The sequence below is a fragment of the Oncorhynchus mykiss genome, chromosome 17, assembly GCF_057628025.1.
Source record: "Oncorhynchus mykiss isolate SJ-2025 chromosome 17, ASM5762802v1, whole genome shotgun sequence".
Taxonomy (NCBI): Eukaryota; Metazoa; Chordata; class Actinopteri; order Salmoniformes; family Salmonidae; genus Oncorhynchus; species Oncorhynchus mykiss.
Window position 1 is genome coordinate 7,484,458 of NC_143038.1, and position 22,346 is coordinate 7,506,803.

The window sequence follows — 22,346 nt, forward strand, 5'->3', positions numbered from 1 at the left end:
TTAAATGAACAATCGAGGTAATACTTGGATGCAAGTTGACACTCTTTCTCCTTCTTCCAAGAGACAGGTCTTTTTCAAGCCAAACCTGGTCATGTTTTCCTTGAGTCCGGCAGTCCTGTTCAGAAGCTATTAAAAATAAGCGTCTGTGAAGCGCAAACAGATTCCGTGATCAAATCCCTCTGAGGTGTGAGACGATCCGTCATGGCTGCCATGCCCAAGCTGAGATTCCTTTTCCTTTCCGTTGGGAAATGCAGTGAGAGACTTGGATGGGGCATATCATCCATCTCTATCCATCTGCCTCGGAGTGTGCGTGTGTGCTATGTCTCTAGTGAGGGTGATAGCCAGCATAGCAGCACGCACTGCACTAAGGAAGGCATTAGTTAAGTTTAGAGTGAACCGATGCCACTGAACAACTAAGCAGCTGGACTGTGTGGCTGCTTTCACATATTGAGTTCAAAGCCAACATGAGGGTATTTGCCCACATGAAAAAATACTGTAGTATACTGTGGTTAAATAATATTGTATTCACTGTAGTGTTTTTGCGGACTTTACTGTAGTGTACTGTAGTATTTACAATCTACTGCACTGTTGAAACTAGTAACGTAAGCATTTCGCTGCACCTGCTACAACACCTGCTAATCTGTGTATATACTACAGTCATTACTGTAGTGTTTTTGTGGTCTGTAGCATACTGTAGTATTTACTATAGTATACTACAACATTCTATAGTAAGTACTATACATGATTGAGGTATACTACAGTGTGTAGTATAGTATTCTACAGTATACAACACAATTCTATACTAAGTACTACACACGATTGAGGGATTCTACAGTGTGTAGTATGCTATTCTACTGTATACTACAGAATTCTATAGTAAGTACTGTAGTATTCTTTAGTAAACTGTGGTATTATTTAATGCGTGTGTGCCTGCCGGGCCTCAACTGCTTGGGCCCTGTAGAGTGGACTGTTGCTATGGGGACAGGCGATGAAAGTGGGAGTATATGTGTGGGTGCAGATCTAGCCGGTATGGTTTACTGGACCACAGTGGTGGTCGGGCAGGTTGCCATAGGAACAGGCAACATGCGCGGTACCGGCCTGCATGGTGGGCAAAGCTTATTGATCCAGGTAGCTTTCACATAGTGCATCCTCCATTTCATTCGATTTCACCGTTTCAAAACATTTTCTTATTTCGTTCTTGAGAATCCATTTTGGGGCTGGAGACGAGTATCTCACCTGGACAGAGCAGCCTGTAGCTCCTCCTCCTTCTTGGCCAGCTGGATCTTGAGCTCCTCTATCTGGGCCTGCAGCTCAGCTATCTGGTCCTGGAGGTCCGTGGTCTCAGCGTCTAGCTTCCTCTTGGCCTTCTCCAGCTCCTGACGAGTCTTCTCCTCCTTCTTCAGGCGCTCTGATGACACACACACACACATAGACACACGTACGCAGACAGACACACAAGGTGGAAGGGCAGCGGGGTCAACCAAACGATGAAAATAGATGTAAAAAGTATCCACTGCAACATTCCACTTAAGCAGAAGTAACCAGATTCTTCAGCTTGGTAAGCCATTAAGTCATTGTGGTGTCCGAACTGAAATGGAATTCCTATGCATACGCAGAATCACATTACCAGAGAAGTCTTCATCTTATCTAGTCTGTAGTCTCATCTTAATGTGATTATATGCAGTTGAACGTCTGCCATGTTGAGGGAGTTACAGTAAGTTCTACAACTTTCCTCGATTCCTTGCATCATCAAAACGCTTTGGAGAAGAATGCCTGATGGGAAGGACCTTGGACCTTCTCCTCCAATGAAGGTAGAGAAAGAGAGCGAGGAAGAAAGAGAGCAAGGAATCGAGGAGACCAATTGAGGAAGAGCCACGTGAAGCCTTTACCTTCCAGGTCGACCATCATCACCTCCTGCTTGTTCTTGACCTTGCCCAGGTTCTTGGCCTTCTCCTCCTCCTCTGTCAGCTGGGAGGTCATCTCGACGACACGGTCGTCCAGCAGCTTCTTCTCCTGTTGGGTGGAGAGATGTTAAACCTCTCTACAGTTTTCTACAACAGGGGTCTGCAACAGGTGGCTCCAGAGCCTCATGTGGTTCTTTAGCTTCTCCTTCATGGCATTTTGTAATAAATCATTTGTATCAGATTAAGATCATCCTAAAAATCTCTACTATTCCCTGTACCCTTTAGGGTTCTATACAGGTCTAATACCTAATTTATGCCTTCTGCTTCAATCAAATGCCCGCTACCGTTCACACAGGGTTCAGCGTTCAGTGTTGGGAGGGGACATTCGATATTACGTTTTGTTCGAGAGGACCTAGCGGACAGTTTGGAAGCAGAAGGTGTAAATCAGGCTTAAGTGTGCATTCTTGTCTGACCTTGAGGAACTTGGAGTTCTGGTCCTCCAGCAGTAGAATGTCCTCCTCCATCTTCTTGATCTTGGCCTCGGCCGTCACCTTCTCCAGCTGCAGCTTCTGCCTGGCTGCCTCCTCCTCATCTAACTGCTCCTCTAGATCCTATGGATAGACAATGGACATACATATGTTCAACCAACAGAGACACTCAGTATCTTCAGCACAAGGATATGTACTGCAATGCTGAAGTTATCAATAGTTTTAGTTTGAATGAATTCCATCTAAACCAACATTAACTCATGAACTGATGGTGTGTGTGTGTGTGTGTGTGTGTGTGTGTGAGCGCAGGTGTCCATGCTGCATCCATATGTGCATATATGCGTCTCTCTCCGACCTGGATGTGGGTCTGCATCTTCTTCTTCTCGTTCTGCATGCTCTGGTTCCTCTCCTCTTCCTCCTCCACTCTGGACTCCAGGTCGTGGAGGATCTCCTCTAGCTCCTGCTTCTTAGCGGCCAGGCGGGCCCTCATCTCCTCCGCCTCGGCAAACAGCTCCGTCTCCGCCTGCAACTGCTCTGCAAGGATGTTCTTCTCCTCTAGGAGCTGTGGGGGACACAGAGGATAGAGAGCAAAGTTGACCTACTCTTCTTTTCTAGATGTTATTCGATTAGAATGTTGAAAGGTCAAACCTCCTCAAGCCTATAAAAAAGGTGCTATCTAGAACCGAAAAGGGATCTTTGGTTGTCCCCATAGGAGAACCCTTTGAAGAACCCCTTTTGGTTCCAGGTAGAGCCCTTTTGAAGTCCATGTAGAACCCTATCCACAGAGGGTTCTACATGGAACCCAAAATAGTTCTACTTGGAACGAAAAATGGTTCTCCTATGGGGACAACAACAGAACCCCATTGGAAGCCTTTTTTCTAAGAGTATACTACTCAACCTTCAAACCTAGTGGCTGGATATCTACTACACTGCATGAACTATGGAAGCCAACAAAATTCACAACGGCTGGAGCAAGTTCATATGTTGTTTTATCTCCAGCAGTGCATATTTCAGAAGAATAGCTAGACTGAGGTATGGAACCATGGCATTGGGTTCAGGTACGGGCTCCAGGTAGTAACTCACCTGTTGGTGTTTCCTCTCCATATCCACCAGCTCTCCCTCCACCTTGCTCTGCCTCTCCTTCACCTTGACCAGCTCCTCATCTTTGGCCTGCATCTCCTCCTCCTGCCGGGTCACCTGGAGCAGAGGCTTCACCTGGAAGGGAAACAGGAGGAGTGTAGAAAAGGCCCATGGAGTTAGTGGAATAATCATTTAATTCAATGCCATTTACTCAGCTGGGCCAGGGGCGCTTTAATTAGGTCAGGTGGAAATGTCCGACAGATCTCAACTCCATAAAAGGAGGAAATTGCCATCGCCTGATCTCGCTGCTTTCTCTTCCTTAACTCCATCTGATCCAGAAGTTCTGTGTGTCCATGAATCCACGTAAGTCCACCGACTCTTACCTTTCATCTGAATTATCTGTGGCGATCGGGAGAGTGGGCCATTCAGTTACTCTTAATAGTTATTACCGCGGAGCGCGGCTTGGAGCGCACGCTTCAAACATATTGTGTAATGTGAATTGTCAATGATCACGGCCCTACGGATCCTCATAGGCCAATTATGCAATCGATATGGTTCATATGTATTGAAATTAATTATATGTACACATGAAGACAATTGAAAGAGTGAAATGAGAAACGTCATTGTTGCTAACTGATTGACTTTGATAATGGGGATTATAGATTGTAACCATTCACTGTTTGTATTCTTTCATAATTTATGATAAATAGTTACGAGCCTAAATGACTCCTGGATTATTACTATTGACTTCTTAATGAACTGGACTGTTGAATTCCCTAAATTATGTTAATAATGAATGATCTGATTTGATCTTTGATTATGAATCTGATTGGATACATGTTATTTGTTTCCTTTGTGATGCACCACAGACTACTCAGTAAATATACCACTTTATGGTTAAAGGAATTCCTGCCTCAGTCTCATCCATTCCTCTGTCACCTGACACGTGACCACCTGTTCACCTTCACTGTCAGTCATCCTACCTGTCCAGCTACCCACACAGATTCCACTAATCTTTCAAGGAGGGTCCCATCAAGGTCAGGGGAGGGAGGAATGGAAGAAAGGAATAGGATAAGGTGTAGAGAAATGGTCATATGCATCCTGTTAACAGAGGGTGTAGATGTGGTCTCGCGGCACGCTCCATCAGTAAAACCCCCACTCACCTTGGTGAAGAGTCTCCACCACTGCCAGTGTCGCAGCTTGAGGTAGGCAGCACAGTTCCTCTGGAGGACCTTCAGAGCACTCAGCTGCTGCTGCTTCTTAGCAAACGCCCTGAGGAGAGACATAATTAAGAGACTGATATCCCATACAGCTTTACTTTCACTACTTAGCTTGGCCACAGCTGTATCCCAAACCATAACGCACACAGTGTCATTTTGACTTTATACCGTTTTAGCAACATCATAACTTATCTGTACTTATGCCGTCGTTTTTGTGAGTTGCATTGAAATCAAAGGGCATGAACATGCCTCAGTAATGAGGTGGACATTTAAACCTACTTGACTGAGTGATAGGGGACAGACAGTGGGGCTGCTGAGTCATGGTACTTACTATGTAAAGTGATTTGAAGTCTGGAAGTCTGGAAGGTCTGGCTATATAAATATGAATTAAGTTATGAATCAATAATTAATCCTAATGACTCACTTGCGTGCCAGGTAGCCGCGGCAGACAGACTGGAAGTAGATGATGATGTCAGTGATCTTCAGGTCTCTCTCCTCCTCCAGGTGGGCCAGGACTCCGGTCCTGAAGAAGATCTTACTCTGGCCGATACGGAACAGGTTGGGGTCCAGTTCCAACGCTCGGATCTGTTACAATACACAGGAGAATACGAGTCAATGAGAAAAGTCAGCATGCAAATCAGATATTTTTTGTTTGTTAATTGTGTCATTTTAAACAGGGTGGTGCAATGACACAACTCATATTTTCATAAGTTTCAACACTTTTGCTCATTGTGTTAGTTAATAGATAACATTGGAAGTCCTTTACCATCCTTTCGCAGGCCTGTTTCCCGTCCATGAAGCCCTTGGGGATGGCATTAGGGGTCAGGATCTCGTACCTGGGATAAATAGAGAAGTATTAGGAGTTAACACACTGGCATATACCCAGAGATCACTGTAAGTGAGGGCAGTCTAGTCGGCTCACAGTGAAGACAAAGAACACAAGCACAGTAGTTATGTGTCCTGTTTCCGTGGTTACCTCTGTCTGAACTCTTGGAAGACGATGCGGTTGGGGAAGCCTTGTCTGCAGATACGGATTCCCTCCAGAACTCCATTACACCTCAGCTGGTCCAGAACCAGGTGGGGCTCCAGCTTACCAGCCTGACATGGGAGAGAGATGAAGTGTTATAAATAAATAATGCACAAATCTGGTACAGGTATACAAGCAAAGACTATTACCTATTAACCTACAGAAGGTCTAGCAACATATACTCAGAGAAAACCCTGAAATTAAGAGATCAATTCAAGTCTCACCCCTGTTGGCTATAGTATAGAACAGGTGGCCTGGTATAGTTAGACTGACATGTAAAGTATGACAGGATATACTACTCACCTTCTTCTCGTGGTTGGGGATAATACAGCGGACGAAGTTGGGGTTGGTGTTCCTCAAGGTGGCCATGAGCTTGGTGAGGGACTCCTTGTAGAGCTGGCCCACCGTGCGGAACATGCCCTTCTTGGTCTTGTAGGTGGCTCCGAACGTCGTCTCCGCCATGCCCGCCACCTGGTCCAGGCCCACGATGCGGTCCACTGGCGAGAGAGGGAAGGAAAAGGGTTAGAATGGGGGGGACTTGGAGAGAGGTGTTGGGAGCTGACAGACAGACAGACAGACAGACAGACAGACAGACAGACAGACAGACAGACAGACAGACAGACAGACAGACAGACAGACACAGACAGACAGACAGACAGACAGACAGACAGACAGACAGACAGACAGACAGACACAGACAGAGGATGCCGGGAGTAGCAGCAGCCAGCAGCAATGTGTGTCAGCTGCGGGTGTGGATAGATGAGGACCACTAGGTATGACTGGCAGCCTCTGTGGATTGGTGCGGACGGGGCAAGGACAGGGCTAGAGGATCACCTAAAACTGTAGCCCCGGACAAGCACAACTGATTCAACACGTCAAGTAATCATCAAGCCCCCGATGAGTTGAATCAGGAGTTTTTATCCGGGGCAACAACAACGATGTGTGCTGTTGGGGGTACTGGAGGACTGGAGATGGGAACCACTGCTATACAGTATACATGCTTGGTTCCAGGGTCTGTATTCGTAAACGTTCTTCAGGCTCGGTACAGCTGATGAGGGGAGGGATGGTTGCTAGTCTTCTTGAGCACTATGTTCTCACACTACTCCTTTCAGAAGTCATTCAGAGTGACACCCTTTTAGAATAACCACAAATGAAAGGCCTATTCTTTGGTATGAAACAAAAGGCATTGATTTCACAGCCTGGGACCTTTCGTACACGTTGGCTTTTTGCATCATATTAGCATAATCTGACAGTCAGTCACACAGGGCCACATCATATCCATAACTTCAGATTCACAACATGCCTTGTTTTATTTTGGTGTGTCATTATTGCTGGGCTGGTGTGTTGACAAGCGTCATATTTACAACACGTTGCATAAAACAGTTTTGATACGAGGCATGCTGATGAATTAACCATTGTTTATCCAAGAGTCCATACAGGTAATTCATCAAAATCAAACCTCCAACTGTGTTATTTGGCTCCTATGTTTTCAGGCAAACAAAACTCCAGGAATGTCCTACAAAGTTCCAGACGTTTTGCATTCAGTCTGTAGATATTGTACCACTGTCACACCTGCTGTGTATCAACGTCTGTAGTACTGTAGAATCGGGCCAAGAGAAATGCCAAATACTACATGTGGTTCCAATTCTCTGCTACTTTAAAAAAATAAAAGGTGGAAATGAATGCCATTAATCTTTCGTCAGTCAAGCCTCAATTCTTTAATTCCCTTTATGCTTAAATATATGCCTTGGAAAGGGAAAATACAGATTCCAGAAAGGAGAACAGGCTTTGGTTCGAAATACTGAATAACCAGTGCTCTTAACCATTCCAACATACTGTAAGGAAGCGGTCGAAATTTACACTATTGTTACCCGGAGGAAAATGGGGGAGGGTCATGCTTTTTCAATTTCAGTCAGGGGGAGGGTTCAGTATTTTTTTATTTGGTCCAGGGGAGGGTCATGTCATTCGGAAGAGATTAAATGTCATACACTCATAGGAAGAAGTTAATATCTAGAACCTAAAGGGGTTCTTCGGCTGTCCCCATAGGAGAACCCTTTGAAGAAGCCTTTTTGGTTCTAGGCAGAACCATTTTGAGTTCAATATAGAACCCTTTATACAGAGGGTTCTACAAGGAACCCAAAATAGTTCTACCTGGAACCAAAAAAGGGTTCTACCTGGACCAAAAAGGTTTATTCTACGGGGACAGCCGGAGAACCCTTTTTCTAAAAGTGTATTGCTCAGTGTTTGAGAATTAGTTGCTCATTATATCTGGATGTGTGCCCGATGCTGCCCCGCCTCCCTGATTCTCTGCTTGGTGCGCAATATCAAGTGCCACTACTGTGGTCTCAATAAAATGATCCATAGACTATACTATATGCTATAAGCCTAGGCTATATGAAGAGTATGCTTGGAAAAGCACAGAGCAACATTATATTTCTCATAAAATGTACTTCCTTCTCATGTTTTTGCGCCGCTGGGATGGTGTACAACCAGGCTACACTCTCAACCAATCAATCAAATTGATTTATAAAGCCCTTTTTACATCAGCAGATGTCACAAAGTGCCTATACGGAAACCAAGCCTAAAACTCTAAACAGCAAGCAATGCCGATGTAGAAGCACGGTGGCTAGGAAAATCCCCTAGAAAGGCTCTGAGGAGTAGGCCAGTCCTCTTCTGGCTGTGCCGGGTGGAGATTATAAGAGTACATGGCCATTAAGGCCAGATTGTTCTTCAAGATGTTCAAATGTTCATAGATGACCAGCAGGGTCAGATAATAATCATAGTGGTTATAGAAGGTGCAACCTCAGGTGTAAATGTCAGTTGGCTTTTCATAGTCGAGCATTCAGAGGTCGAGACGGTAGGTGCGGTAGAGAGAGTGAGAGAGAGCGAGGGAGAGTTGTAATTACACACTGCAATTGATAGGCTGGCCTGCCCTGCTCTTGTTGATGTAGGCCTAAAATCTTTTGTTCAGCCTAACCATTTCCGTCCCAAAAATGCTATGTTTGTGTGCGCGGACTAGCCCTACTGATGTCCTGTTCAGTTTGAGGAAGAGCGTGAAGACAAAAAGGAGGACCGGAGGTAAGCTTGCTACTGCTATAATTGATTTTAATAAAAAACATATGTTTCGTTGCCCATAATGAAGCTATTTATCAGAGTTACTGACCTCACAATAAACCATATTCAAGTAATTTACATAGCTTACATTACGATGAAGCGGCAGCCGCGGAGATGGACAGCGCATGGGTGCTGGAAGGCTAGTTCAAGTCCTAATTCATTTAAACAATCTTCATTTTAATTTGACTTCAGGCTACTAACAACAAGAGGGCTTTGTGTTGGAGACGATTTCTTCCTATTCAAGAAATAAGAGGTAGGCCTACCTGTTTGACAGATTAAATTGTAGTCTACCTTCCATAGACTTTGTCAGCCAAGTCCTTCAGACACCATTACACTCCTTAAATATCTCAGTGTCAGTGGAGGGCTTGGTGTGTGAACTTAAAATCAGGGCGCGAATTGAGGTGGTATGCAAGGGTAGTGTGGATTTTGTTAAAGAAAATGGCATAGGCCTGACCCTTGTTAGCTTAATATATATATATATATAATGTATATTTAAACAAAAACTACTGATTATATAAAGTGATCAATAACGAAATGTTTGTGCTAGAAACAAGTTGTAAAATACATGGGAAAGATGTGACGCAGATGCATATGGGATATCTTTGGTTTGTCTCTATGCTACAACCTTCTATAGCCGAGGAGACAAAAACAACTGGAAAGTAATGTGTGAATCTGTCACTATTGTTGGATTCTAGCTTGAAATATACGTATTCATGTTACCAGACTAGATCTTCTGGATTACTGTACATGTACAAGGAATGTATATGTTGGGGTCAATGGAGGGTGGATAGGAACTAGGTGTATGGAAAGTTACTGACTGAGACAAGAGGGAGTGCAGAAAGTTGACATTCTGTCAAACATGCTATTGTTAAATCTCATGGCTCCTAAGGAGGGAGGCAAAGGGCAACGGTCTGGTTTCAGTCACTGATAATGTAGGTCAGTCGTGAGTTAGGGAGGAGCTAGGAATTCAAGCCCGAGGTCAGGTCAGATGAAGTGAGAAGGAACAGTCCTATCCCACACACACATACTTCCACGCCCACGAAGGTTCCAGCATCAGGCAAGGCCATGACGACACCAGTGAGAGGAACCAATTAAGTTACTGACTAGCAACATAGGTGTATTAGCTGTCTAGATGTGCAAGGAGTTGACTCCTCCTAGTAGGAGGGTATAAATATATGTGCTTGTGAATAAACTTGGCTTGAGCTTTTTCTAGTTGTCCGTGAGTTTTTACTCTACTTGTTCAGAACCTAACAGTTGGAGTTGTCGGCAGGATTCACCACGATTTACAGTCAAACTAAAGAGTCCGAATCAGTGAAACAGGAGCCGGCACCAAAAACAAGCTAGGCACAGTTCCTACACCTGTTACCACTCATTCTGACATTTTGGGGAGATGAGAGTCGTAGGCTGAACGAATTATAGGACACGGACCTAGAAAGCCTAAGTTTATTCAGTAGTCCCATCGTGTTACGACCAGTCGTAAAATATTGGGGGAGGGTAGGTTACGTATGGATAGGTCCCAAGTGGGGGTGTTCCTCTGCAAGATCCATAGAAATATAGGGTTACGGGGAGGTTTTCCGTAAGAATAGGTTCCGAGTAGAGCTAGTTCTCTGCAAGTTCCGTGGGTGACACTACAATGTAAGGTAAGTTCCGTTTAGGATAGGTCTCTAGTGGGGGTGTTCCCCTGCGAGATCCGTAAGTGGGACAAAAGCCCCAGCCGCAATGGCCGTGAGGCAGTAGAGTGTGTGCGTGTGTATGGATAAAGTGGCATGCTTGAGTACTAGTATGGTAGGTTGTAGAGAAGTAGTCCATGGGGAAGGACAAAGGAGGAACGTGGATGGAGATAGAAGGTTGCCTATAAGTTCTGGAGGAGAGCCTCATTCACGGTTAGAAAAGCAAAAAGATATTCAAATATTTTTTGAACGTGATTTGTGTGTATAAGCAGCAGCAATAAGGATAATGTTTGGTTTATGCCCTATTGGGGCAGGGAACCGTGACAGATTGTGTGGAAATAGGAAGACATCTGTGAATAATTCCGGTTGTGTGTGTTGTCAACAACAAGGATATATGAAGCGTGACACCAGTCTGTATAAGACATTAGGTCTCCCGTATTCTCAAGTAGTAAATTGGCAGACACTTCAGTATTGGTTCTAATACAAAATAGGTTCCGTGACCAAATGATTAGGTACCTATACCATAACTACTCTCCGGGAAGTGGACTAAATTGGTCTGAAAGGCCTGTATTATTGTTTTGTTGTATTTTCTTCATGGTGTAATCATTAAATAATTTGAATTGAACAAAACAATAATACAGGCTTTTCAGACCAATTCAGTCTAAGTAGGCAGTATCTTATGCTAGCAGGAGAAGAGCATTACTGAAAGGTATTGCCATCCATTAGTCTAATGACTACTATACTAGTACCGAGACATAGGCATCGACCAACAATGACATGCAGCCTAGAAGCGACGGGAGCCTCTGTATGGAGGTAGGCTTCACCATGCTGCACTGCTAAGCCATGGAGCTACATCAGCGTGTCATAACATAAAACATCATCCATCTCTATGGACAACACCATGCTGCGCTGCTAAGCCATGGATCTACATCAGCATGTCATAACATAAAACATCATCCATCTCTATGGACAACACCATGCTGCGCTGCTAAGCCATGGATCTACATCAGCATGTCATAACATAAAACATCATCCATCTCTATGGACAACACCATGCTGCGCTGCTAAGCCATGGATCTACATCAGCATGTCATAACATAAAACATCATCCATCTCTATGGACAACACCATGCTGCGCTGCTAAGCCATGGATCTACATCAGCATGTCATAACATAAAACATCATCCATCTCTATGGACAACACCATGCTGCGCTGCTAAGCCATGGATCTACATCAGCATGTCATAACATAAAACATCATCCATCTCTATGGACAACACCATGCTGCGCTGCTAAGCCATGGATCTACATCAGCATGTCATAACATAAAACATCATCCATCTCTATGGACAACACCATGCTGCGCTGCTAAGCATGGAACCTTCTACAGCTACAGTCATAACATTCACCTGGAGGCTCATCAAGACTAGTGACATTGTTCTGTATCTCTACGATACAGAGAGACAGGGGGATAAAAACACCTGACAGAAGAGAAAATGAAAACAGAAAAAGGTGAAAACACAAACAGAGGTTAGAAGGCTGAAGTCCGACTGATTACTATTGGTACCATGTTAGCTAAATAAGCAGCAAACATTGTCCCTAAATCTCTAAAACAAATAGGCCTGAATTATGATGAATTAACCAATCTAAGTAATAATAACTGTTAATCATCAAGCCAGTGCTAACACATTCCTTCTCTGTCAACCATGTGGACAGGACAGGGACCGGGGACGTAACTTACCGTCTCTCCAGAGCTCGGCCACAAACTTGTCAGTGGACTGGTTGAGCAGCGTGGCCACGTTGTCATTCAGGGGGTCCATGTTCTTCATCAGCCACTCATCTGCCTTGTAGTCCACCTGGGGAGGGGGGAGAAGGTCAGAACCATCCAGGCCATGAGAGATATTAGCAATAATTGCCCTTCCGGGATGAATAAAGTTTATGGAATTGAACTGTCGGAGAGTGGTGATGTACAAACAAAATGACTGTTGAGGTTCCAAATTCATTTCACTAGAGATGACATAAGACTCCAAATCATTCCAGGCCAGTGTGTTTAAAGACGACGTCGACATAATATTGAACAGATGTGGTTACGGTGTACCGCAGGACTGCCTGCACTGAAAGGGGCCCGGGTCTCTAATTGCGCAACACTGACTGGACGCTAGAGCTACTAGCCAAACCTTCTCCCACATATCTGATACATAAAACCAGGACTATACTCCTGCGGAATTTGAATACCACAGAGGAGAAGCTGTGCATCAAGAGCGATCCAGCAGCCAGAGGTTGATGGGAACAGGATAGGGGCTAGTGATGGAACAGACAATGCCTCAGGACACATTATAACAGTGGCTTTCCAAAAGGACCTGGTGTCTCCAAGACCACTACAAGGGGAAAACCTCAGAGAAATCAGAAGATCTGGAAGGTCTAGAAGTAAGTTCTGCAGCTTGAAAGGACCTGGTGTTCCTCTAAGAATACTACAAGCCAAAGGCTCTGGAGTCTACAAGTAGTGCAGATGACGTAATCCAAAGTCATTTGTAAGTGGATACATAAAAATAGCCCCAAAAACCGCCTCAGAGGAAAATAATCTGTCTATAATCCATCCCAGTGTATTGTACATGTTTAATCTTTGACTCGATAGTTTTCTGGATTTTTACACCAATCTTTGGGTTACAAAGCAAAAATGTCAACTATCCCTTAAACTATCCTCCACCACCTATGTGTAATCTCACCGGTCCGTACCTTGCCAGCGTAGTGGATGATGCAGAAGTCAGCCTTGTCCTTTAGCTGTCTGGGCTTCTGGAACTTGGAGTGGGTGCCCTGCTCCTGGACCAGCTTGTCGATGAACGTCTTGTCTGTGGCCTTGGGGAACCAGCACTCCTCATCCAATAGAGCCAGCACACCAGGAGGGTTCGCCTGCAGGATGACAGCACACAACAGGGCCGTGTTCAATAGGACACCGGGGAAAAACGTTCCTTACCGATTCACTCTGTTTCAAAACGTTAGCTGCTCATTGAACATGACCCAAGTATCGACAACAGCACAACACCACAGGACACACACACACACTCACTAAACGGATACTGACCGGCCTCTCGATGAGGTCGATGCAGGGCTGCAGGTCCAGGCCGAAGTCAATGAAGCTCCACTCGATGCCCTCCCTCTGGTACTCCTCCTGCTCCAGGACGAACATGGTGTGGTTGAACAGCTGCTGCAGCTTCTCGTTGGTGTAGTTGATGCACAGCTGCTCAAACGAGTTCAGCTACAGGAGAAAGGCATACAAATTGATTTGATCTTTTCAGAACTCAGAAACTCAAGGAACTTTGTCTCAAAAGTGAAGAAAGCAGTAAGATGGATCATTTCTTAATTCATCCCTAGGGGGAAATTGATTTGTAAGGAGTTTCAGATATGTAAAATCAACCAGACTACATTATTTCATTTATGAAACACCAATGAATACCACTTCTCCATAGCCAAAATGGTGAGATTCCTTCAGCTCAAACTGGCACCGGTAACCTCCTGCTTTTTACAGTCTTCGTTCTGAACTATGAGGGTTTTGTCTTTTTAACCAAAAAGCCAAAACAATAACTGCAGCTGATTGATTTTTGTTTGCTCTCACTAAATTGATCCCAGGGATCGTGATTTATTTTCCTGTTCTTTTGGCTCAACATTACAACACTGCAGCCAAAAGTTTTAGTGGGGGAATAAACAGCTGCCACAAACCAGAAGGGAAACAGACATGTTGGGATTTCAGCACCAGATTTAGTGATCTTGGGAAATCGAGTGTTCTATCGACGACAAGGTTCATGTCAACAATGTCTGAACCGTCTGAACTCGCCTCTTGTTGAACGAGCCTCGCATGATAAGTATTGTCTATCAAGTGATAGTCCAACGAATGACCTTGGTGTGAATGATATAAAACTAAATGAGGATGACACCCAAGAGGCATTTTCAGAAGTGCTGAGATTCCCATAATTGACCCTGAGGAGGGAATGGGTTCAAAGTGCAATTGGTCCACAGGATAAATGATCAGCTGTTTCCCAAAAATGTCAATCAGATAATTTACCTACAAAAAAACATCCTTAGACCATTCAGATGACCAGTTCCATAGACAGGATGAACCAAACCAAGTCCCCTCTCTCTTCTCTAGCTGTTTTCTCTGTATATGGAAGAAATGGAGGGACCTTGTGGAGGCCTTATTTGCCATGTATTGAAGTACCTGTAGTGGCCTACGCAATTAAGTACCTGGAAGATCTCAAAGCCAGCGATGTCCAGGATGCCAATGAAGGAGGCCCCCTGGCGTTTGGTACGGTCCAGGGCCTTGTTGATGCGGTGGACCAGCCAGCGGAACAGACGCTCGTATGTGGCCTTGGCCAGAGCCTCCACTGCAAAGTCAGCCTAGAGAGAGAAAACGAGACAGAGGGGTGGGGGAGAGGGGGAGAAAGAGAGAGAGAAATATGCATTCCTTATTAGATTGTCTTTCTCTGGTATGACTTGGCAAGTGAGTCTGCCATTCTCAGCCTTGGGGTCGCACGGCTAGACCTCTCTATTGTTCTAAATCTAACACAGAGGTGGACGGGAAACACACCCCACAGTACTAACCTTATCCTGATCCAGAGTCAGCAGTACAGTGAGTCCATAAAGGGGTGATGAGTGACGCAATGAGAGCTTCTGTGGCGTAGCGTTTGTGTTTTACCTGTTCTTTGGTCTGGGCCTTCTGGACATAGTCTCGTCCCACCTTGATCCTTGGAGACAGGATGGCCCGGGTGAACTCCATCACGTTCAGCCCCAACAGGTGACACAACTTCTGGGCCGCTGGTAGAGGAGAGGAGGAGGAGGAGGAGGAAGAGGAGGAGGGAGATAGAGGAGGGGTGAAAAACAGGGAAAACAGTAGTAACATTAAACGTTCGTTCTCAAGATGTGATTACAGGCAACACAAATAACTTTACAATACTCAAATATCCCTTACATAGACAGGGAAAGAAGAAGCAACATTTGAGGTTAAATGTTATTGGGATATGATTATATATATATCATTTTTTTTATATAGACCCGACATTAATCCTCCAATTCCCATAAACACCAGTGAGTTGGAAAACAGTAAAAACCATATAGGACTTTCCACCACCGCTTGAGACCACCAGAAAATTCATACCACTGGCAGCAGGCCACAGCGCCACATGGTCGGTAGCTAAGAATTACATTCTCCCCCTTCTGCCAGAAGTTGCTCACATTTGACCGTTAATGGTAAAGAATAATAAGCAAGAACTGACTGCCTCCCCCTGCCAGTCCAGTAACTCTAAGGTATGCCTGGAGCAGACCTGGATCCAAATACTATTTGAAATATTTCAAGTAGTTTGGGCATTGGCTCTAGTCTGTCTGGAGTGTCAGGTGAATGGGGTTTGCACTTTTGGGACTTTTGTATTGGTTCCATTGCAAAATGCAAGCTCAACCAACCACAGCTTAAGTATTTGAAATAACTTAGAATAGTACTTGAAACCAGGTCTGGACTAGAGCTCAGGGTAGGGGGTAGTTAAACACACAGCTATTTAGAACACCCGTTGGTTAACAACACAGACTTAATTTAAGACATGTCAAAACGGCTTTAATGATATTTGTCTTTTGGATCTGAGGGAGATGTTTGAATTTTAAATATTTGTCACAGCGGGAGCTTCTGGAGAGGTAAGAACGATACCATCTGCATCATTTCCAGGGGTAGAGTTGCCAGCGCAGAGCCTGCTAAAAACATCTGCTTCTGTCCTAGATCCGTTTTCCACATTTGGTAATAACTGTCTGGGCCACGGCATTGACACGCACTTGCTACCCTCTCCTCTTTAAATACCAGGAATGCAGCAGTAACACGCACGGTTGAGGCAACGTTTTCGTTTGTTCTTTCTTCGAGGTAAAGTAGGGGAGTAAATCTGAATAATGATGTTGTTTGAAGGTGTGTGACAGGGCCAGGGAGAGATGGGAAGGTTAAATAGTTACAGCTCTGACGTGTGACCCAGCCTGGTTAGCACAGGTCTGGGAGGAAGATGAGGAAGAGGACGATAAGGTCTGAACGTGAGAATGTGAGGAGCTTCCTTGACATCAATACATGTGACAACTGCCAACTACCTACCTGTGTTCTCAGGCATAGAGGCCTGGTCTGAGTTCCTCTCCTTCTTGAAGACGATGTTCCCAAACTGAAGCACGGAGGAGACCACCTTCAGCATGGCTGCAAGCACAGAGGACGTTATCATAAACTTACCATGAACGGCACACACTGCTCTGTGTTTGTTGGAATACATGGAACTGTTATGAGCATGGAAAGTTATAATAATTACTAATAATAGTTATAATAATTACTGCAAAGCTGTAAAGTGTTGATGTAACAACGGGCTTTAAAAAGTTGACAGTCAGACAGATGAGAGTGAGGAGGGTGGTACCCAGGATCTCGTCGTGGGAGAAGCTCATGATGTGCATGGCATCCATGGTCTCCTGGAAGTTGTCTTTGTCCTGCTGACCAGGGACGGTAACGTTGCCGTTGGACAGGAAGCGGTAGCTGTTGAAGCCCTCCAGGAGCAGGTCCGCTGCACAGAGGAAAGGGAAATGACGTGGAGATAGCTGCTCCGAGGTCACACAGGACAAAAGGCAAACATGCCTAACAGGTGATGTTATTGTGATACCAGCTAGTGAGCGACACTGAGTCTGAGTGGGCGTCAAGACACCTCAGGCCAACGGCTAGAGAAACAATGTTCTGCATGTCAGAGGGTGACTATTCTTTACAGAGGCCATATGGGTCCGGGTCGTTGAAGTTATGCTGATGGTACATATCAGACTACTTACACCTGAGATGTTCTCCTGCCCCACACAGCAGCTGGTAGAAGATGTGGAAGGTGCGCTCGTCTTTGGCTTGGCGAACAGCTCTCGATTTCTCCAGTAGATCTGTCCCATCGCAGTCAAGGAAGGGCAGCCTTTATACAGTAAAGAAAGATATTAACCCCCTAGAGTAGATTTATGCGGCCCCAGCTGGAATCTAATTAGCATAATACAACAATACCCATCAAAATCTGTCCGTTTATGTAAATGATTAATATCATAGCTTGCATGGAACATTTAAGCTAGCTGTTTGGAAGGATACAAGTTTCGATGTTGGCCCCGACGATGTATCCGGTGACATCAAAGTTGATCCGGATGAACTTTCCCTGCAGGGAGAGAGAAACGGAGGGTGAGAAAAGCAGACAAACCATTTCACCGCATCCACGTCTCCCTCAACCAGGTCTCACACTGTGCTGCAAGGCCTTCCCTTTTCTCCCTCTGAGTCACATCACAATAAGGCTACATTTGATTAGTCTGGTCCCAGAACTGTATGTGCTTTAGTCAACTACTGTAGTCAGATGAGTTGGCTAAAGCACATACACAGATCTGAGACCAGTCCAGGCCATTGTATTTTATCCTCATTTGGCCACATTCCTGTTGGTCTCTACTGTCCTGGGGTCTGGATTAGACTACATTCCTGTTGGCCTCTACTGTCCTGGGGTCTGGATTAGACTACATTCCTGTTGGTCTCTACTGTCCTGGGGTCTGGATTAGACTACATTCCTGTTGGCCTCTACTGTCCTGGGGTCTTGATTAGACTACATTCCTGTTGGCCTCTACTGTCCTGGGGTCTGGATTAGACTACATTCCTGTTGGCCTCTACTGTCCTGGGGTCTTGATTAGACTACATTCCTGTTGGCCTCTACTGTCCTGGGGTCTGGATTAGACTACATTCCTGTTGGCCTCTACTGTCCTGGGGTCTGGATTAGACTACATTCCTGTTGGCCTCTACTGTCCTGGGGTCTGGATTAGACTACATTCCTGTTGGCCTCTACTGTCCTGGGGTCTGGATTAGACTACATTCCTGTTGGCCTCTACTGTCCTGGGGTCTAGAGTAGACTACATTCCTGTTGGCCTCTACTGTCCTGGGGTCTGGATTAGACTACATTCCTGTTGGCCTCTACTGTCCTGGGGTCTGGATTAGACTACATTCCTGTTGGCCTCTACTGTCCTGGGGTCTGGATTAGACTACATTCCTGTTGGCCTCTACTGTCCTGGGGTCTGGAGTAGACTACATTCCTGTTGGCCTCTACTGTCCTGGGGTCTGGATTAGACTACATTCCTGTTGGCCTCTACTGTCCTGGGGTCTGGAGTAGACTACATTCCTGTTGGCCTCTACTGTCCTGGGGTCTGGAGTAGACTACATTCCTGTTGGCCTCTACTGTCCTGGGGTCTAGAGTAGACTACATTCCTGTTGGCCTCTACTGTCCTGGGGTCTGGATTAGACTACATTCCTGTTGGCCTCTACTGTCCTGGGGTCTGGATTAGACTACATTCCTGTTGGCCTCTACTGTCCTGGGGTCTGGATTAGACTACTACCCCTGTGCATGAGGCTGTGACCTGACTGTGAACAAACAGAACAAACCTCTCTAATCTAAACTGGATCCAGAATCAAAGCAGTCATTAATGAATAGCAGAAACGTTTCTTGTCCTGCTGCAATGTTCCTGTGTAATAATAGAAAGATAATAAAATACATTCCTCTCTATTGATTTCTCTTCCTTATCATCAAAAGATTCCAGGAAGTTTTGGAAAACTCCCAACAAACACACATGCCAGCTAAATCTGTCTCAAGTGCCAGTTATTTGAGCAAGAGATAGTGAGTGAGATGGCATGAGTAAGCCACAGCCACTTTTAGTAAGCCACAGAGGAACATACATTATAAACGTAGGGAAGACTTCAAATGAAGCTCGATACGGTCTTGAGAATGGCATTATTTTGGGGAAATATGTATACATGCTTTACTTACGAATCGTGATGAGTTGTCATTCTTCACTGTCTTGGCGTTGCCGAAGGACTCGAGGATGGGGTTGGCCTGTAAGAGTTGACGTTCCAATTCACCCTGAAAAAGAGGAGCGATATTACAGCCAAGCACTGGGTCCAAGAACATATGCCCCCTTCCCCCAACTAAACCTTTAACAAATAACAAGCACAAAAAAAATTTGGCCCAGGATAATTTTTTCCCCCCAATACACACAATGACCCATTTTATGTTCGTCAATGTCAATCTAACAATCACATAATGTCACACAGACTATTGATCATGAAACATATGTAGGCGGACGGACACTGTTTCCCCAGTAATGTTCATGACCATAAAAACTAGTAGAAAAGAGAGAATTGACAGGTATTGGACAGGAAACGACAGGTATTGTAACGCTGTAAAAGACAGATCAATGGAACATGTTCAGGAAACCACTTTACAGTCTCTCTGCTCAATATCCTACAACAGTACGTCCAACTAAAACTAAAGAGATGGAGGGGATAGGGAGAAAGAGATGAGAATCTCGTTTCTTTGAATAAATTGGGCCTGTTCTGTGCGTTAACGGCACGCGTTTCCTGTTGTCTGGTCACTCAGTGTAGAACCTCTGGGTTTGGAATGGAATGGATTAGAACCTTGTTGCTCAGTGGTGGAACCTCAGTGGTGGAACACAACAGAGCAGAACTGCAATGACTCTCTCCACACCGCATATGGTTCAGTTGAAGCTCAACACATCCACAAGCGAATGTTCAAACCCATCTGGACTCGGGGCTTGCATCTCCTCTTTCTATTGTGAGACCAACATCAAAGGCATCAAATCAAATCAAATGTTATTGGTCGCATACACATATTCTGGCAGATGTAACTGCGGGTGTGGCGAAATGCTTGTCAAATCACAACAAAGAAAGAAAATAAATGCTCCAACGTTGCTTAGGAGCTAGAAGCAGAGCTGCCAATGTCTGTCGGCGCCATCTTGATGATGGAAGCCATTGTCTAACCATCGAGCCTGCAGTACAACCTAATCCAATCAATCCCTGTTTACACTGTCGAGGTACACAGTACAATCATGAAAAGTACCAGTATATTTGTGCAACAGACAAACCAATAAATCTATCCACAGATGTCTCATGTATTGAACAGTACACAGCTGTGTCTCAGCGTGGTGGTGTATTACGTGTGGGGAGCTCGCTGCTGTGAGCCAGGCGGATGGGTGGGTGCTGGATGAGTTGGGGCGAATGAGGTGACTCAGAGAGGAAGGCCATATCTCTCCAGTTAGTGATTGAGATAGAGACCCTGAGGAAACGGACTCAATCGTTTAGCACACTGACAGATACTGGGGAAACAGACCAGTTTAACACACTGACACAAGCCAGAGACACACTCAATCCTATAAGGAAAAATCCGTCATCATTAGAGATCCCGTTAAGGGAGGGAGGGAGGGAATGGTGCTCTGTTCACTTCTCACACCTATCGTAGATCCTATCTGGCTGACTGCCAGGGCGGAATAGAATGTTCAATAGGTATGAAATGGAACGAAACGCTCCGAAATGTAAAGGTGGTATCCAAACGTGTCCAATAAGAAACACTGGTTTTCATCTTCTGTTGCTACAGTATACCCTAATGAACATGACCCTGTGCAGATGTTTAGACAGGTGGCCCATTACGATCCCATCCAGAACCTCATTCTAGTCTTGGTCATGACTGGGGAATCCAAGATGGCCCACCAAAAAAATAACATGGCCCGTACTTTGAGCTTTTCCTTTCTGCGGCTAGGTGAGAATGGGATTTTCCCATTACGTCAAGCTCACCAGACACATTTTGATCGCTCAAGACTGGCGTTTTTCCAGGGATGTCTGTGGGATGAGTTAGGGGTTAGGAAATCAGCCTTGCGTTCAGACGTGAGACGCGTAATGTGATCTTTGGCTGCCAGAGCTGGGCCAGAGAGCCCGACTGCTGTTTTCATTGAGTTTTCGTGCTGCTGAAAATGAAGCAGGAATGAATTGATCTGCCAGTGGCAGATTGCACAGACAGTTAATTATAGCATGATCCCAGATCTGTTAGTGTGGTCTTACCATTTCCTATAGTCATTGTCACACGCTGTCTCTATAACGCAGTGCTTTATGGCACAACTTGACAACACCACACGCTTTAGAACAAACTAGAACAGAGGACATAACGGAGACTGTTTAATGTCCACAAGCTGCCAATCTCTGCCAAACGCAGTCTACAGACTAGGACAAGACTGGGGAGAGGGTAGGAACAAAGGGCCGAACACAAAACACCAGCAGGGGTCCACTTTAGGAGCATTACAAGCTGACCCACATTCCAGCGTTCCAGAGTGTGTTACTCTTGTTCTGGCAGATTCCAGAAACCATCATTGTCATGTAAGGGGGCTAATCACTAGCCGTGCCAACAACTGACAGGCCTGGAAGATCTCCGGGACATGTATTGTACCACATAATCCGGTTTATGTGAGCAAGAAGACCATAAAATGACTGTTGATAGAATGCATTACACTTATTCTGATGAACAGTGTCTGGAAACCGTCATAGCCACGTTAAGAGGCTATTCACTACAGTGTCAACTACTGTAGGGGGCCTGGAAGAACTCAGGGACACATAGTTGTTGATAACATAGTTGTTGTTAGTGTGACTGCGGACAATGCTAGCGTTTACCACTTAACATTGACACGACTATGAAATGAATGTAATCTTTTGTGAAATAATTCCTCTCTATTCTCAATCTTTCCTCTGTAGCCTGTTCAACCTCACTTGTTATCAGTGTTAGGGCCTCCGGGCAGTGCTTTGGCCCAGTTTGTGGAGACTGGGGGGCCAGAGGAACAGTCAAAACCGTCCTATTAAATCTTCAAGGAAGAGGCCAGGTGGGGATGTGGGCTCACATCTGCTCCACAGACCAGAGTCAATGGACAGACGTTACAAATCTCTCCAAGTCCACAAGCAGAGTCCCTGCTGGACAGACGTTACAAATGTCTCCAAGTCCACAAGCAGA

At 45.1% G+C, this 22,346-nt stretch overlaps 1 protein-coding gene across 3 annotated transcripts in view; it reads right to left on the minus strand.

Moving 5' to 3' along the window:
* The window catches only part of LOC110495112 (myosin-10), a 94,745-nt gene that overhangs the window by 15,982 nt on the left and 56,417 nt on the right, over positions 1-22,346 (minus strand). For 2 of the 3 annotated variants that reach the window (XM_036949468.2, XM_036949465.2), the window contains 20 exons: positions 19,326-19,418; positions 17,621-17,684; positions 17,326-17,424; positions 16,926-17,069; positions 16,619-16,714; positions 15,194-15,312; positions 14,743-14,895; positions 13,586-13,759; positions 13,240-13,413; positions 12,245-12,359; positions 6,023-6,216; positions 5,669-5,790; positions 5,459-5,528; positions 5,117-5,277; positions 4,636-4,744; positions 3,476-3,607; positions 2,748-2,954; positions 2,378-2,515; positions 1,890-2,013; positions 1,237-1,408 (listed from right to left, as the gene is read on the minus strand). In XM_036949468.2, coding sequence (XP_036805363.2) covers positions 1,237-1,408; positions 1,890-2,013; positions 2,378-2,515; positions 2,748-2,954; positions 3,476-3,607; positions 4,636-4,744; positions 5,117-5,277; positions 5,459-5,528; positions 5,669-5,790; positions 6,023-6,216; positions 12,245-12,359; positions 13,240-13,413; positions 13,586-13,759; positions 14,743-14,895; positions 15,194-15,312; positions 16,619-16,714; positions 16,926-17,069; positions 17,326-17,424; positions 17,621-17,684; positions 19,326-19,418 — 2,660 coding nt within the window. Of the gene's footprint in view, positions 1-1,236; positions 1,409-1,889; positions 2,014-2,377; positions 2,516-2,747; positions 2,955-3,475; positions 3,608-4,635; positions 4,745-5,116; positions 5,278-5,458; positions 5,529-5,668; positions 5,791-6,022; positions 6,217-11,912; positions 11,985-12,244; positions 12,360-13,239; positions 13,414-13,585; positions 13,760-14,742; positions 14,896-15,193; positions 15,313-16,618; positions 16,715-16,925; positions 17,070-17,325; positions 17,425-17,620; positions 17,685-19,325; positions 19,419-22,346 lie in introns of all 3 variants that reach the window. The other variant, XM_090204642.1, reaches the window with a different exon arrangement.